General features: G+C 47.6%; 1 protein-coding gene across 7 annotated transcripts in view; it reads right to left on the bottom strand.

Annotated features, from left to right (window-relative positions):
* Positions 1-1,774: 1,774 nt before the first annotated feature.
* PRR14L (proline rich 14 like) overlaps positions 1,775-16,522 on the bottom strand; it is a 43,608-nt gene continuing 28,860 nt past the window's right edge. For 5 of the 7 annotated variants that reach the window (XM_081542278.1, XM_081542281.1, XM_081542277.1 and 2 more), the window contains 5 exons: positions 16,436-16,507; positions 15,671-15,842; positions 15,014-15,120; positions 8,667-8,738; positions 1,775-5,981 (listed from right to left, as the gene is read on the bottom strand). In XM_081542278.1, coding sequence (XP_081398404.1) covers positions 5,702-5,981; positions 8,667-8,738; positions 15,014-15,120; positions 15,671-15,842; positions 16,436-16,507 — 703 coding nt within the window. In that variant the 3' untranslated portion in view covers positions 1,775-5,701. Of the gene's footprint in view, positions 5,982-8,666; positions 8,739-13,417; positions 13,466-15,013; positions 15,121-15,670; positions 15,843-16,435; positions 16,508-16,522 lie in introns of those variants that run through there. The other 2 variants (XR_014068950.1, XM_081542279.1) reach the window with 2 other exon arrangements.

Genomic DNA, 16,522 nt, shown 5'->3' with positions numbered 1-16,522 from the left:
ACATAAAGCATCGGAAAGAGGATGCAAAGGAGCTGGGGTGGGGGGAGGGTACACTTTTAAGAAGCGCGATCTGGGAAGGCAGAGAGCTGAACAGTGTCTGTGGGCACCATGTGACCATGTGGGAGAAAACCCTTCTGGGCACCAGGAGTGCTGGGTGAATACATCATAGGGAGGACCACGCCTGCACCGGCCAAAGAACTGCAGAAAGGGTCTGGGTGCAAGTCCTGGTCAAACTGCTCCCACCCCAGGGAAATGCCCAAGCAGGAGTACCGGCTGACAGCGAGCAGGGAGAGGACGGAGTAAGCTTGAGCAAGCGGTTAGGAAAGACTCACCTGTGACCCTGCAAGTTACCCGAAGAACTGGGGATTTTCTAAAACCCTCCTCAAGAGAAGTTCCAGAAGGAACTGCAGAAATTAGGTCTCCATCACACGCAGAGGGCAGGACACAGTAGAGGATTCTTCCACCAGTCTGGCCCTCTTGCTCTCAAGGCGCCCTATCAAGGCTATGCTTCTGTGGTGGGGATGCTAAAGCAGTAACATGGGGATTTTCCTGGTGGTCTGGTGGTTGGGAAACCGCCTGCCAATGCAGAGCACAGGGGTTTGAGCCCTGGTCCAGGGAAGATCCCACATGCGACAGGGCAATTAAGCCTGTGTGCCCCAACTACTAAAGCCTGCGTGCCTCAAGCCCGTTCTCCACAACGAGAAGCCACTGCAATGAGAAGCCCATGCACTGCATCTATAGAGTAGCCCCTGCTCGCTGCAACTAGAGAAAGCCCGCGCAGCAACAAAGACCTAGCACAGCCACACATAAAGGACGAAACTAGTAACAGCCTTAGGTGATGACGGGCCTCTTCCTTCTAAAGGAAGAAAAGGTGCGGGGAGGACTCTGCTTCAAGTAACCGTGAAACCTAACCAGCACAAGCACATCCGCCAGGCAGGATGCTCCCCAAAGCTGACAGACCACTCGGACAGAGATCTTTGCTGCAGAAATCCAGGAATTGGGAAAAGGCCAGGAAGAGAGATGGGTGCTGCTTTTCCTCTGGACAAAGAATATCCTCGGGAGTTGTGCTTCTTTCTGGAACGTGTCAGCGTGATGGTACGTAGCCTTGTATTCAGTCGTTCTCTCACTGGTTTCCACTGGTTCAACACCGAGTTGAGAATCCGAGGACTCGCAGCCTAACCTCACGCACGGTTGGGAAGGATACGTGACAGAAGGCAAGACCTTTTGTTCATTGTATTGTTTTAAGGTCTTTTTAAAAGTAAGTGAATGTACTCCACCATACTTATCCCCTCCCAGGCAGCCTCCTTAGCAGGCTAAGCTCTCACTCCAGACATCTTGCTCATATTTGATGTGTATTTTGACCTGAATTTGTTACTGCTTTTTTGATTTCCCAGCCATGTGACAAAACTAGCACTATTCAAAAACCACACCTAAAACACTGTGTGTGGTCGGCTTCCCTACCCAACTTAATTGGGTGTGACTTGAATCTCAAGGAGTCTTAGCTGTTTCCAGATACCAAAGGCCCTCAAAATGATCCACCACCCGAGTAAACTTAAAATGCTGCACAACTGGCTCAGAAGGCCACCCACAGGTGGAGATATACATATGTCCTGGGCACAGGGCAGTCCTCAGAAAATGGTGACCACTTTGGGAGGGAACATGTTTGCTGTGATATATATAACTTTGCAATGTCTATTAAAAAACAACAGCAACGTCATGATATTACAGGTAAAATTTTAACTTATGAAGCCGTAAGAACAGCCTTGAGAGTTAGTTGAAAGGTTTAAAAAAAAAAAAAGAATCTTTTTATTTTCATAAATTAACACACATAACAGTGGGATTTTTAGTCACAAACTACCAAACAGAAAAGGAACTGCAGGGGCATTGTGTGTGCCAATGTTACCAAAAATGTACAAATTTCACTGAACTATTGACCATGATAATTATATAAACACTTCAGGCGGCTATTTACTGGCCCAGACCAGCCCAAGGAGATGCTGAGGCCTCTTGCCAAGGATTAATATCCAATTCAGCACCAGAGAGGGGCTCGTGAAGACACATGATGTACAAGCGTCCAATCTGACAGGGTGCGGTGCTAGACGGCGGACTACGCGGGAACCCTTGCTTCACAATCAGAATAAATAGCCTCTGCTACTCAGTGTGTGGCTAGGTGATAGTATCACACTTTGATTTTAGTAAAATGAAGCCTTCTTCCTGGCCAGCTTTTGATACAGGAAGTTTGGTTGCAGCAAGGAGCCCTCCCTGTGCACGAATCCAGGGTACGGTGCTCCGAGCCTCTGGCCAACCACTTACAGACTTTGGGGACAGCCACCCACGATGTTGTGTCTCAGAGGTCCTTTCCATGATACTGGGGTGGGGGACACGCATAGAAAACAGAACACAAGGGAATTAAGGAAAGCACCAACTGCATACTCTGCCCCCAGGGAATGGGGGAGAGTACCACCGCCTACAAGTTGGTCTTTTGCGGATCTTGACTTACATTATGAGATGAACTCCTAGCCTGGAGATGAGCGCTGGCTCTGCGTCCCGCCAGCAGCATGCGCCTTGGAGCGGTGGCCCTGCGCTGCACACTCTGTGCCGGTCTTGGCCTGGCAGGCAGAGAGCCAGCCCCAGGGGGAGGACCGAGCCCAGAAGGCAGGGTCTGCAGTCCACTTCAGGTTGGCTCTGGCGCCCTCCGTAAGGCCCTTCCAGGCAACACTGTGACAAAGTGTCTGATTTTCACAGCTCGAGGGGGAGTGCCGAGTTCCAGATTCACAGCATGAGTTTCTGAGCTCTTCTGGCTCCAAGTAAGGCAAACGCTACATGTCTCTGCACTGCACCCTCCTTGGCTGTAGCTCTTAAGAGTAAGGTCAGTGAGAAAAAGTGGACATAATCTGCTTGAATGGGTGATGAGGTACATTTAAACTGACAGAGAAATGAAGCTGGAAAGGAAACCAGAAGAAAAAGGGGGAGGGTGGCCAATACTGCCAGAAACTGACAGAGGGAGAAAACCACAGCTGAGGGTCAGTGAGACGCCGACGGGCAGAACTGCTGACTGGACCTGAGATTTCTCCTCTTTCCCATATGGAAAACACTAACTCTTGTGGGGCAGGAAGTCCCCACACTTGGAAACTACTAACTCCCAACCCAGAACCAGACCTCCCAAGGCTCTGGGCAGGTGGCGCCAGCAGCCAACTGGTGGCAGGTGGCACAGCTCCTAGGACCACGGACAGTGCTGCAGCTGCCAGACGTTAAGACAGGTGCAGCTGAACACAGCTAAAACCTGACGTGGACTTCAGGCAAGCAACTTCAAGTCTGCAGTGGGGGCCCCTTCTTAACTTTGGAATGAGGCCCCAGGCCGCTGGAAATTACAAGGAGAGGCTGGCCTCAGAGAAGCTACTTCCTACACTCCCAGGACAGGAAGGAACCCGGGTTCCACCTCCTCCACGCCTCCCCTCCAGACAACGAGGCTCCAAACCCCGCTCCCAGCCCTGACAGATGCCACGCCTGCAACAAGCAGACTTGACACTGGATCTCCAGAACGTTGGTGAAACCGCAGCCGCACCCACTTCAGTCTGCCACCTGCCACATGGTGGACTCATCTACACTGGCGACGGAGCTGGCGAACAGGGTTCTGTTCATTTGCTGGGAGTCTGTCCAGCAGGAGCACCCTAAAAATGTTCGTACGCGGGCACAAACTCATCCCTACTCCCTTGAGCAAAAAGCTGGACAGAAGCATTTGTGTCTGAGGACCCTATCCCAGGACGGGAGAGGTACCGAGGTGACACACAGGTCACGTCCACACAGTCTGAGCAGAGTGGACGCACGGCGGCAGCATCTGGCTTGCACTGTCCACAGCCGGTGTGAACGTCTGGCTCTCCTCTGATGCTGCGAGGCCTCCATGGGTCAGCAGGCGGGTACTTCGGTTACTGAAAGCTCTGTCTGAGGCAATGGGCCTACGAGACAGACGTGGCACTTTTCTCACACTGTCTGTTTTCCTGCTCCAGTGTGGCACAGACTGTCAACCTGCAGAGGAAAGGCACACAGAGACCCCCACCCCCCACCCCCTCTCCCTGCCTGCTGACACACGGGGAGACAAAAGGAACCCAGGAGACGAGACCCAGGACGGGACCCCTCGACCCTCTCACAGGCTGACTCGGAGACGCCCCCGGGGATCTGACAGTTCCCGCTGGCCGGCGCTGCTCCCAGGAGAGGTTCCTGGGAGGATGGAGGAGGCGACCAGTGCCCTGCTCACCAGCTAAGGAATGTTAATTCTCTGCGCTCTTGTTTTCAGAGACAGAGATGAAAAAACAAGATAAAACACAAGGGAAGAGGGGAAGCAGGGTGAGGACAGGCAGGGCTGATGTGGGAAAGGAATGAAACCTCTGGGCCGGCCTCGCACAGCTGCGGCCCTGCCCACAGACTCCCTCGGGGCACACGGAGAAGCTAAGAGACCTGCCTGCCATTCCTCCAGACTTCCAGTCGGACCGAGGCAGGAGCCCAGAGGACAACGAGGTGCCCTCTGAGGGGGCTGCCTGTGAACTTCGTGACCTCAGCTGGCCCCTCTCCCCCTGGACTGAGCTGCTCTGGCAGCTGTGGACACTCCGGGTTGGCCTTGGTCACCACCAGGGCCACTGCGGACCTTTGCCACGGACACCACTTCAGATGAAACCCGCTGAGACCACACCCAACCTTCCGACTTGTTAAATGACCGGGAGAGAAACCTGCTCTTACTGCCGTCATTACAATAAATCCATCTCGTTAGTGGGCGAGAACGAGAACCCAGATGACACACGAACCACGCCACGAGTTGCATGTGGGGAAGAGGCTGCCCAAACGCGTTGACGGGGAAAGGCTCTCGGCCACCCACTGACAAACCGGGTCAAATGCCTGTCGTGTGTTCTGGGGATGTGTATTGTCTTTCTCCTTGATGTCTTAAAAAATCTGTTTTAAAATCACATTTAAAGGCTCCAAACATGCAGCAAAAACTTTAAAAAAAGAAGGAAATAAAACAAATGAAAATAATCAACACCACAACATAAAAAGTGCAACTTACTTCAAATGGGCCCTGGACGGGCTCCTCTGGCACTAGTGACCCACAGTCACAGAGGGGAGAAGACAACAGGGCAAAGCCACACACACACACACACACACACACACACACGCACACACACTCACTCACTCACTCACTCCTGGTTCTGGACAGACAGACTCAAAAGATTAGAAAACACAACAGCTCATCTTTCCTCAACTACTGAAGTGAGCCAGCGAGCCCTCACGGGACAGGACGCCAGGTCTCTCCCTAGGCCACATGTCTGAATGATCTTGGTCTAGCACCACCGTAAACGACGTGTGACTTTCACATGGACGTGCAAATGCTGTGAGTCGCTGAAACCTAGTGTTGCTGAAGGGGTGCTGCGTGCCCCTCCACGGATGGCGGAGAATGGGGGAGAATGGGGCGAGGAGGCCGGCGTGATCCGGGACCATTTCCAAGAGAAAGGGAGCATTCCTGAGGTTCTGTGCTCAGCAGTACAAGCTAGAGGGCCCTCCTGCACCAGCTCCTACAGAGCCCGCACCCGGAAGGAGGTAAAAATCCACAGCCTGCGCTCTGAGGGGTTTAGGCGGGAGGGCAAAACCAGGCAACCTCTTCCAAGGAGGCCAAGGAAAGCCTGAAGCCGAGACCCCCAACCTGAATCGCCACTCAGCAGCCGGACGACTGCTCCTGCTCCTCCTCTTCCTTGGCAAAGAAGGTCTCCAGTTCCATCAGTTTCTGTATCAAGAGCGCATCCAGCTCCTGGCTCTGCAGTGCCGCCTTCTGGGCCCGCGTAAAGCTGCCCGCTACCTTGACCTTCCCGCGCGCACGCCTCTTCCGAGGGACTGTGAAATCCTGAAACTCCAGGACTCGCTTCCTCTTCTGTTGGCTGATGGAGATGAGCGTACCATTTCGTTCCTTAGGTTCCTCGAAAATGGTCTCTAAACACCTACAGGTGAAGTACAAGACGGGGTCACTGACACGCAGACCTAGGGGGCCACCGACCCTCCCCGTCTATGCTGAAGGCTCACTGCTCCTGACTCAGCTCCCTTCTCTGGCCCGCAGCTTTATTTATGACAAAAAATATATATATATATATATGTATATGTATATATATGGATATGTAATACAAGCACTTTGAATATGTAATACAAGCAATTTGGAAAACTGAGCAGTGGCCACAGGACTGGAAAAGGTCTGTTTTCATTCCAACCCCAAAGAAAGGCAATGCCAAAGAATGTTCAAACTACTGCACAATTGCACTCATCTCACACGCTAGCAAAGTAATGCTCAAAATTCTCCAAGCCAGGCTTCAACAGTACGTGAACCATGAACTTCCAGATCTTCAAGCTGCATTTCGAAAAGGCAGAGTAACCAGAGATCAAATTGCCAACATCTGCTGGATCATTGAAAAGGCAAGAGAGTTCCAGAAAAACATCTACTTCTGCTTTATTGACTATGCCAAAGCCTTTAACTGTGTGGATCACAATAAACTGTGGGAAATTCTTAAAGAGATGGGAATACCAGACCACCTGACCTGCCTTCTGAGTAATCTGTATGCAGGTCAAGAACCAACAGTTAGAACCAAACATGGAACAACAGACTGGTTCCAAATTTGGAAAGGAATGTGTCAAGGCTGTACATTGTCACCCTGCTTATTTAACTTACAGGCAGAGTACCTCAAGCAAAAAGCCAGGCTGCCTGAAGCACAAGCTGGAATCAAGATTGCTGGGAGAAATATCAATAACCTCAGACATGCAGATGATACCACCCTTATGGCAGAAAGTGAAGAAGAACTAGAGAGCCTTTTCATGAAAGAGGAAAGTGAAAAGTTGGCTTAAAACTCAATATTCAAAAAATTAAAATCATGGCATCCGGTCCCATCACTTCAGGGCAAACAGATGGGGAAACAATGGAAAAACAGTGACAGACTTTATATTTTTGGGCTCCAAAATCACTGCGGATGGTGACTGCAGCCATGAAATTACAAGACGCTTGGTCCTTGGACAAAAGCTATGACAAACATAGACAGCGTATTAAAAAGCAGAGACATTACTCTGCTGACAAAGGTCCGTCTAGTCAAAGCTATGGTTTTTCCAGTAGTTATGTATGTATGCGAGAGTTGGACCATAAAGAAGGCTGAACGCTGAAGAATTGATGCTTTTGCACTGTGGTGTTGGAGAAGACTCTTTAAGAGTCCCTCGGACTACAAGGAGATCAAACCAGTCAATTCTAAAGGAAATCAACTCTGAATATTCATTGGAAGGACTGATGCGGAAGCTGAAACTCCAATACTCTGGCCACCTGATGCGAAGAACTGACTCATTGGAAAAGACCCTGATGCTGGGAAAGATTGAAAGCAGGAGGAGAAGGGGACGACAGAGGATAAGATGGTTGGATGGCATCACCGACTCTATGGACATGAGTTTGAGCAAGCTCCAGGAGTTGGTGATGGACATGGAAGCCTGGCGTGCTGCAGTCCATGGGGTCACAAAGAGTCAGACACCACTGAGTGACTGAACTGAACTGAATACAAAGCACAGAGTGAAGAAACAGAAATTGGACAGGAGGGTAAAGAATAAAAGTAAGACACCCCCACCCCACTAGCAACAGTGCTTCGTGTATCCTCCCAAAGTCATTCAGCATACAGATGTGCATAGGCAAGCACGCATCAGCAGAGGTCAGCCCTGCTGTATGAAGGGCTGGGTAGCAAACATTTAAAAACTGATGAGCCACTTGGGCCTCTGCTACATATTTATTTTCCATTTTTAAACAGTCCTTTGAAAGAACAGAGATCATTCTTAGCTCATAGGACTGGAAAAAAAGAAAGAAAACAGGCGGCTGGCTGAACCTGGCCTGTAGTTTGTGGACCCACGGCACCATCCATCCAACAGTCTGGGCTCCTCATTACTCAGGGGCCGCAGACCACGGGTGTCCTGTGCTGCTCTGACTAGCAATACCCTTTAAGAGTGCCCAGCTGGGTACACAGGGATCCCATGTTAAATGGCTATGCGGCGTAACCCACAGTCAGGATGGATCATAATTTAATCAGAACCCTAGCAATGAGTGTTTTTAAAAGTTGTTTCTAACCCTCTCCTATTATTGGGTTGGCCAAAAAGTTTGTTCAGGTTTATAAGATCTTACGGAAACATTTAAAGGAACTTTTTTGGCCAACCCAATATTTAGCAATGCTGCAATCAATAGCATTACATGACAAAGGCTTCAGAGCAAATGCTTATCCTATCTTATAGGATAAAACTCTCCTTCATCCTAGATACCACAGGAATGCAATAAAAGTTCAAGATTTGAACAGAATTTAGACCCAAACAAAGCCAAGTAAGTGAAATGCCTTCTGTATTTGGGTTTGGAGTCAAATCTGAGGATCAATGAGTCTTAGTCTTGAAGACACAAGTACAAACAAAAAGAAGATACCCAACCTGACACACACTTCTCTCCTGTCCTACTACTGGCTCCAATTCACGCTAACACTAAAAACACCAATTCTAGTTATTTTTGAGATCTGGTATTGGAAGAACTGAACATAAAACCCTTTCCAAAGTGAAAGGGCGGGAGATTTATGTCGATCGTTTCGGAAGCCCTCCCAATCTATTATTTCCTACTTGTGTGTACCTACCTGTTTGCAGGAGGAGATTTGTAATTCTTGTTGGTGTATATTTCTTCTAAACTAAACTCTTTTTTCTTTAACCTGAAAAGAGAAAAAAGTATAAATTCTTCATGGTCTCGCTTTGAAGAAAACAGATTTATGTATCTAGCTCTGCTGGTTAGCTGTGGCATGTGGAAGCCAGCTCACTGACCAGGGATCAGTTCCAGGCCCCCTGAATTGAGGGCTTGGAGTCTCAGCCACTGGACCACCAGGGAAGTCCCTTCACGGTCTCCTAAGAGGAGCAAGATTGGTTTCCCAACTTCATCCTTTCCGAGAGTTCTTGATATATCTCACGAGAACCACGAATCCTGGACCTTCCTCTTCATGCCACTGATCTTAGACTTTGTGAGATTCAGCTCAGTTATACCTACTGGGAGGGATATAACTGGATCTGTACCTATTATCTTAGCTAACAGTTTCTTTTTTTTCCTACTTTTTCAATATTTCTTCTCCTTAACTGACTGCTCTCTTCTTTATCCTCCCCTCCTGGCTTGAAAATTATACATCTTTTGTTCTTTTAGCGGTTGGCAAGAATTTTGATTAGCATATTTAACTTAGAAACCGAAGTGCAGTAATATTTTTACCCTTCTCTCAAACAACACAAGGTCCCTGGAAGTTCTAAGTCTAATCAATACTGTCCCAATTTATACGTTAGCAGTGTTCTATTTTGCCTTTTGATTTTGTAATTATGCATCTAATGAGACAACCATGTTATCTCTTTATTCTGTTAATTAAATCTCCTTTATTCTATTAATATGGTATACTACATGGATTGATTTCCTATGTTCAACTAACTTTGCATTCCTGGGATAAAACCCACTTGGTCATGGGTATAATCATTTTTTCGAATATGTTGCTGGATTCAGTTTGCTAGTATTTGAAGATTTTGGTGTCTACATTTACAAACTTTCCTGGCTTCTTTTAATACCATCTTTCTGTGTTTGGAACTCTAAACTCTCCTTATGATGCAGTTAGGTATGAAATTCTTTTTACTGGTCCTGTATGGGATTAGTATCTTTTGCCAGTATACTAGAGAAAACACTGAATTACCTAGTATGTGAACTATTTCTGAATAAACCTGTTAAAAAGTTTTTCATTTAGATGCTACTTTACTGAGGTGTAACTGACACATAAAACTGAAAGACATTTCAAGTGTAGGTTGTGATCGCCTGATACAGGTATACATTGTGAAAGAATCCTTCCTATCAGTTATTTACGAGTTTGTTTAATTTTTTTAAATTCATTTTGTAGTTGAAGGATGACTGCTTTACAATACCGCGCTGGTTTCCACTGCCCGTCAACACGCAGGTGGGTCCTTTCCCACACACGGCTCTTGTGTCGGCTGCGCTGGCCTTCGCTGCTGCACTTGGGCTTCTCTAGCTGCAGTGAGCAGGGGGTCCTCTTCGCCGCGGTGCGCAGGCTTCTGACTGCGGTGGCTTCTCTCGTGGAGCGTGGGATGCAGGGCATGTGGGCTTCGGTGGTTGTGGCGTGCAGGCTCTAGAGCGCGGGCTCAGTAGTTGTGGCGAACGGGCTTAGGTGCTCCGCACCACATGGGATCTTTCTGGATCGGAGACTGAATCCACGTCCCCCGTGTTAGCCGGCAGACGCTTATCCACTGTGCTACCAGGGAAGTCCTGGCATCGTGTTGTTTAAATTGCTGAGATTTTACAACATATTTTAAGATCTCTTAAGACTATATTCTTTTTTTTAAATTTACTTATTTTTGGCTGGGCTGGGTCTGGCTCGGGCTTTCTCCAGTTGCAGCGAGTGAGGGCCACTCTCTGTTGCGCTGCGTGGGCTTCTCATTTCGGTGGCTTCTTATTGCAGAGCACAGGCTCTAGGCGCTCATACTTGGCAGCTGTGGTATGCAGGCTCTAGGGCAGGCAAGCTTCAGCAGTTGCAGTTTGCAGGCGTAGTTGCTCCACAGTAGGCAGAGTCTTCCTGGACCAGGGATCGAACCCATGTCCCATGCACTGGCAGGCGGATTCTTTACTGGATCACCGAGGAAGTCCCAAGGCTAGTACTCTTTCACTTCACTTGTCTGCTGAATTTTCCAGGCTGTTCTTGCTTTAGTTCTGTACCTACATTAAATACATGGCTTTCCACCCATTCATAGCTCCTCCTAAAACAACAGCGCTTGGTCAAGTGTATTTGCTTTACATTTTGTTTACTGGAATGTACCAGTTACTAAGTCACTGCTACTCAGCTCAGAACGTGCCCTCAGCACCTGCTCTGTGATAGCGCACTCTCGGCCTCCTTTCACAGTGAGTACAGTGCTGGACTTCGGCAAAGGAAGGCACCAGAGGACACTGCGGGAGGAAGGGAGCTTTATTCTGGCTCCTGCCACGTGGTCCATCGTGGGTGTTTGCACATTGGGGTGTCTGGGGTGGAGTCAGATGGGGACACTTGGAGGGGCTCAGCCCCAGCTGAACAGCCAGAGTGTGTAGCCTCCGAGGACCCCTGCGGCACTAGTTTGGTGACCACCACACCACAGATAAGGCATTCAGGGACAGAAGCCCACGGTGAGACCCCAACTTCCTGGGGGTCATTTCCTGTGACTCCCCTGGAGCAAACATCCCCCACTGCAGGCCATGCCAACTGCAGCAGCACCCCAACACCCTGGGTGCAGCCCTCCAGCCTCATCTCGTGTCCCACAGGCTGCTGTTGTCTCCTGCTCACCCGGCTCCAGCGTTAGCAGCCCAGTCATCTGATGGCTGCAACCATACCTTCTGCAACAAAGTCAGGCTCCAGCTGAGGCGAGGGCCCTAAGAAGCCCTTCAGAATTCTCTGTACGGGGCACTTCCCTGGTGGCTCAGTAATAACCTATGCAGGAGGCATAGGTTCAATCGCTGGTCCGGGAAGCTCCTACGTGGGACAGAGCAGCTAAGCCGATGTGTCGAAACTACTGAGCCTGTGGTCTAGAGCCCACGTGTCCTAGAGCTCACGCTCCACAGGGAAAGCCAGTGCAATGCGAAGCCTGCCCACTGCAACCCAGAGTAGCTCCCTGCAACTAGAGAAAAGTCTCTGCACACCTCTATGGTCACTCTTCTGTTATATTAATAGTTCAACACTTTAGTATTAAACTTGCCCTGTTTAAAATACCACGTGGTTTCCACCTCCCAAATAGACTCAGACTGCTATGTGATACTAAGGTGAACCCCTAAGGCTCTACTAGACTGGGGTCCTCATACCAGCGTATTGGGAGACTTTCAAGAGAGCACACGGGAACTCAGCTCCAGCGTAATCAGCCTCCTGAACTCTCATCTCCTGCTCATGACTCACTAGAAGTGTCCGTATGCTCAGGCATAACTTCCCACAAATTCTTTCCGAATAGTCCCATCCACCCTGAACCCTACCTTAGTATCGGAATTAAATCACTGATCTCACGAACTCCTCTTTAGAGATTAATGAAGTCACCGTAAACTTGTCTTGGATGTGTCTCTCCCCACCTCACACAAGGTTCCATGAAGTGGTTTACCCAGAGGAGGCTCGGCCTGGTGTAACGATATCTGGATTTCAGATTCAGCGTGGGACGGAGCTCTCAGAGGGACTTTGTTTCACTCACCTCCTGACTACCATCAGACAACGCCTATTTAAGAAAGAGAGCTTCCAACACCAAAAACAGCTTAACTGTACACAATGTCTTTTTCAAACTATTCTCAACAGTCTGTTATTACTTAGAAAAGCTGGAATTAATAGTTGATTCTTCTTCTTTAAAAAAGAGTAACTGTTTACTGGGACTATCAAACTTTTGAAGATAAAGTATATAAAACTTAGAAGAACTTTAATCAAATCTTAAACGGAAACATTTAAGTCAATTATTCAATCTTCATCTTATAAAATACAACTTCTACTTCCTGTTAACAACAAAAATTATATGATGAGCTGCCATGCCAATTGGTTTGCAGTGATACACTTGTACCCTACATTGAAGCTATGAGATTTTACATAAATTAATGGATCTTTTTTTTCCCCATGATTAATTGTTCCTAAAAGTCTAATCACAGTTTGATTCGTGCATGTGTACACATGTACTGAAGCAATATCATGCTTTCTTATGTAGTCCTCACTTCGTAATTTATTATTTTAGCTACAAATCTCATTGCTTTATTATAAATTCTTATACATAAATTTAAATCCTTATACATGAATTTAAGCTTTGTCTTATGACTTTTAAAGATGTGTTTCATAGTTTATTTCTCAATGGTCTGTATCGTTCTTTTGAAGGTGATTATTAACATACTTGTTGTTTCATAGCCCTGGCCATGGATATTTGTGGCATCATGTCATTTTATATAAGAGACTTGGGCATCCGTGGAGTTTGGTATCCGTGGGAGCTCTTGGAACCGCTTTCCCGAGGATACTGAGGGACGACTACATTTGATTGGAAAACAGAAAAGTAAGGAAGTAAGAATATCTGGCTGATGGGCTTGAATAATAAAAAATGTCTTTGCCAATTAAGTTATATGTCAAAAATTTTCCCTAAGTTTAAGGCACTAAATCAGCATCTTCAAGACACAAAGGTGTACTTGAAGTAGTAAAAGCATCTTAATCAAAATATCTTTGGTAAAGACTTATTGAAGATCTTAGTTTTCCACCTCAATCATTATATAGGCTTAAATAAAGCACCGCTAAGTGACAAAGTCGTATGTAATTTGTTAGCTGTCTGTCACTGGTCAGATCCTCCTGGGTCACGTCCCACAAACCAAAACACTGCCTACCTGCAAAGCCTGGGTGACAGAACCCATGGGAGTCAGCAGTTTTCAATTCTTTGCTTTCAAAAAAAAATTAGGTGATAAATCATTAAATATAATTTGATGATAGATCACTGAATTTTTTTTAATATTACTTGACAGAATTTCAAAGGGTTGCATGTCATTGTTCCATTAAAACTCTCCATTCCCACTACTTATCTGAATAAGATGAATAAGGTTTTCTAGAACTTATATCTACCAAAAAATTCAAGATAGAATACCATGATTCTGAACCCTATTTCATTCTAGTAAAAAGTACTATTCAGCACAGGATATCTGAAATACTTTAAAAATTTCTCTTGAAAAGACACCGTAGGATGATCAATACAAGAACTGTAGGATACAACACATTAATATAAAGCCAGGTGGGAAAGTGGAGCGTCGATCATAGTGACAGTCAACTGTCACGTCTGTGTTTTGTGAAGCAATAAAATAGACACTTTTTTCTCTCAACTGGACTGTACAACAATTTTCAATATTGGGAATTCTTATTTATCTTCTACAGGTAAGTCCTTGATGTTCAGGAAGGTGAAATAACTTACTTTGGGTTAATCAAGGGACATAGGCTTCCATTTGCCAATGAGAAATGAACGAGTGAAATCCATCACAAAGGAAACGTAATTGGGTATCTTCTAAAAATGTGTGTATCTTCACTGTGTGTATCTTCAGTGTGTGTGCACGTGCGTGTGTGTACATGCACATAGTCGTGTCCCACTCTTTGTGACCCAAAGCACTGCAGCCCACCAGGCTCCTCTGTCCATGGAAATTTACAGGCAAGAATACTGGAGTGGGTTGCCATTCCCTTCTCCGTGGGATTGTTCCAACCCAGGGATCAAACCCAGGTCTCTTGCGTCTCCTGCATTAGCAGGTGGATTCTTTACCACTAGCGCCACCTGGGAAGCCCATTTGTGTAATACACATCATCCCCAAACTCGAATCACGTCAAATACACAATCTGGAATCATGCCCAATACATAATTTAGTAATCGTTTTCTTTCCACTTCGCTTTTTAGGGATGAGCAATCATCTCTGTCACAAAAATCTTTAGAATCCAAAATTTTAAAGGCTATACTCTGGACCATAACATGGATCTAGCATTTTCTTAATTAAAAAAAAAAAAAGACTTCTCTCATAACTTGTGGGTCGCTTTCCAGTTCTGCGTGCAGAATGTTGTGAGTCTGGGCTGTGGGGTCGGGTGAGACCTGTGGGGACAGGAGCCACCACGGCCAGGACAGATGTTCTGGCATAACACAGGCCTCTCAGCCACTGAGCCCTGGCACTGGCATCTAAGCCTGGGGACAACAGCAGTGCTGACTTCCCAGCACTCCTGGAGGAGGCACTGGGATCGTAAACACAGAGGGACTCGGCATAGAGAGCTCAGGAAGCGACCCAGAAACCTGCACACAAATCTCTGGCCACGGTAGTGGCAAAATTCTTTTGGATAAATTCCTAGAAGCGTTGATATAACAAAAGCTCAGAGTATATGATCATTGAAAAGGCCATTCTATTATACTAAACAATTTCCAGAAAAATGCATCCGTGTATGTTACAGAAGGCGCTCACCTTTTGGGTCGAGGAAGGCCCATGGGTGTGAGGTTAGGGTCTGGCTTAGGAATGGTTTTCCGGATGCGAATCTGTGAGACTTTCTTCGGCCTCTTTTCTGGCTCAGCCTATTTTTAAGAAGAAAGACAGTCAGGTTGTAAGCCACTCTAAACACACAGAGGCCCCTCTGCTGACACCCACCACCCACACTGCTTCCTCGGTGTACAGGTGACCTCAGGAAGCAGTTTTCTGGCAGAGGCCCCCCCACCCCTCCAGCCAACAGCGTTTTCAGCAACTGCCCCCTTCATGTTACTGTGCGTGCAGTTCAGATCCCGAGATGATCAATGCAGAAGTTTAAAACTGCTGGAGACAGTGGATGCGGAGAAGCTGAAGCACAGCACCCTTCACTCATCTCTGAATGTGTGAAACCCCCTGCACTGTGCTTCAATTCTCTGAACGCTGCTACAAGCGTCATTACGAAAGAAGGGTCCGGAGAGCAAGGAGGATGAAGAGACCCCAGGCGCCCTTTAGTGGCCGACACCAGCGCCCCTGGCTTGGTGACATCCAGTCCTGGGCTGAAGCTGAAGGTGGGAGTGAGGAGACTTGGGGGCCTCTCTGCACCTGTCATGGGATCCGAGGCTCTTCTGCCACCCGAACCCACCGGCACTTCAAGTTTACCTCTTTCTGTTCTGGAGGGCTGCCCTGTGGTCGGGGGCAGGCGGCCGTCACACCATCCAGCTCGTCAAACCCGGGAACTGGGAACTCGGAGGCTGAGAACAGGAGCTTGCTGACGGCTGAGTCTGTTACCAGGGGAGACTTTGGTACCAAGGCAGGGAATGGAGGCTCTAGCCTGGCACCACGGAGAGAGAGACAAAGAAGAAAACGTGGGACAGGTTCACCTTCCACGTCGGCACCTTCATCCTAACATCCAGATAAGAGCTAAGTGACATTCCCGCAAGGCTATCCCTACGTTGCTTCTGGACACGCCTGTGTCTGCATGTGTGATACACTACAAGAATGTGGTCAACCCAGTTCCCTGGGGTGGAATAATGAAACTTGGAAGATGCACTGAATAAGGAAGAAAATGTGAAAAAGGAAAAGAGTTTTTGCAGGAAGGAGACATTTAGGGAACTGAACAAACTGTGCTTGGATGTGATCAATAGCATCCGGGCACTGAAATCGGCTCAACGCTTGAGATGTATCTTGAGGGGACTTGTGGTACAAAGCTGGCTCCTGATTTGACTTTTTCTTTTTTTCAGTAAATGGGACTGACCACACAACTTTAGTTACACAGCCCTGAGGCTGAACCTCTGCCTGTGCGCCTGAGAGATGCAGATCAGGCTTAGAAGAACAAGAGGTCAGAATTGCACCAAGCTCAACCCACAGCAGCTGCTAGAGTACCCCACACACACACATCGTCTCCCTCCCTCCGCAAGCCCTCACCTCATGTGACTGCCACCGGCACTGCAAGCAGCTTCCAGGCCCAGAAGAGGCATGGACGGTAACACGGTGCGGCTGCAGTAGAGCAAA

Source organism: Giraffa tippelskirchi, chromosome 11 (genome assembly GCF_054371585.1).
Source record: "Giraffa tippelskirchi isolate mGirTip1 chromosome 11, T2T-mGirTip1v1.2.pri, whole genome shotgun sequence".
NCBI lineage: Eukaryota > Metazoa > Chordata > Mammalia > Artiodactyla > Giraffidae > Giraffa > Giraffa tippelskirchi.
This window is presented reverse-complemented; position numbering and strand designations above follow the sequence as displayed.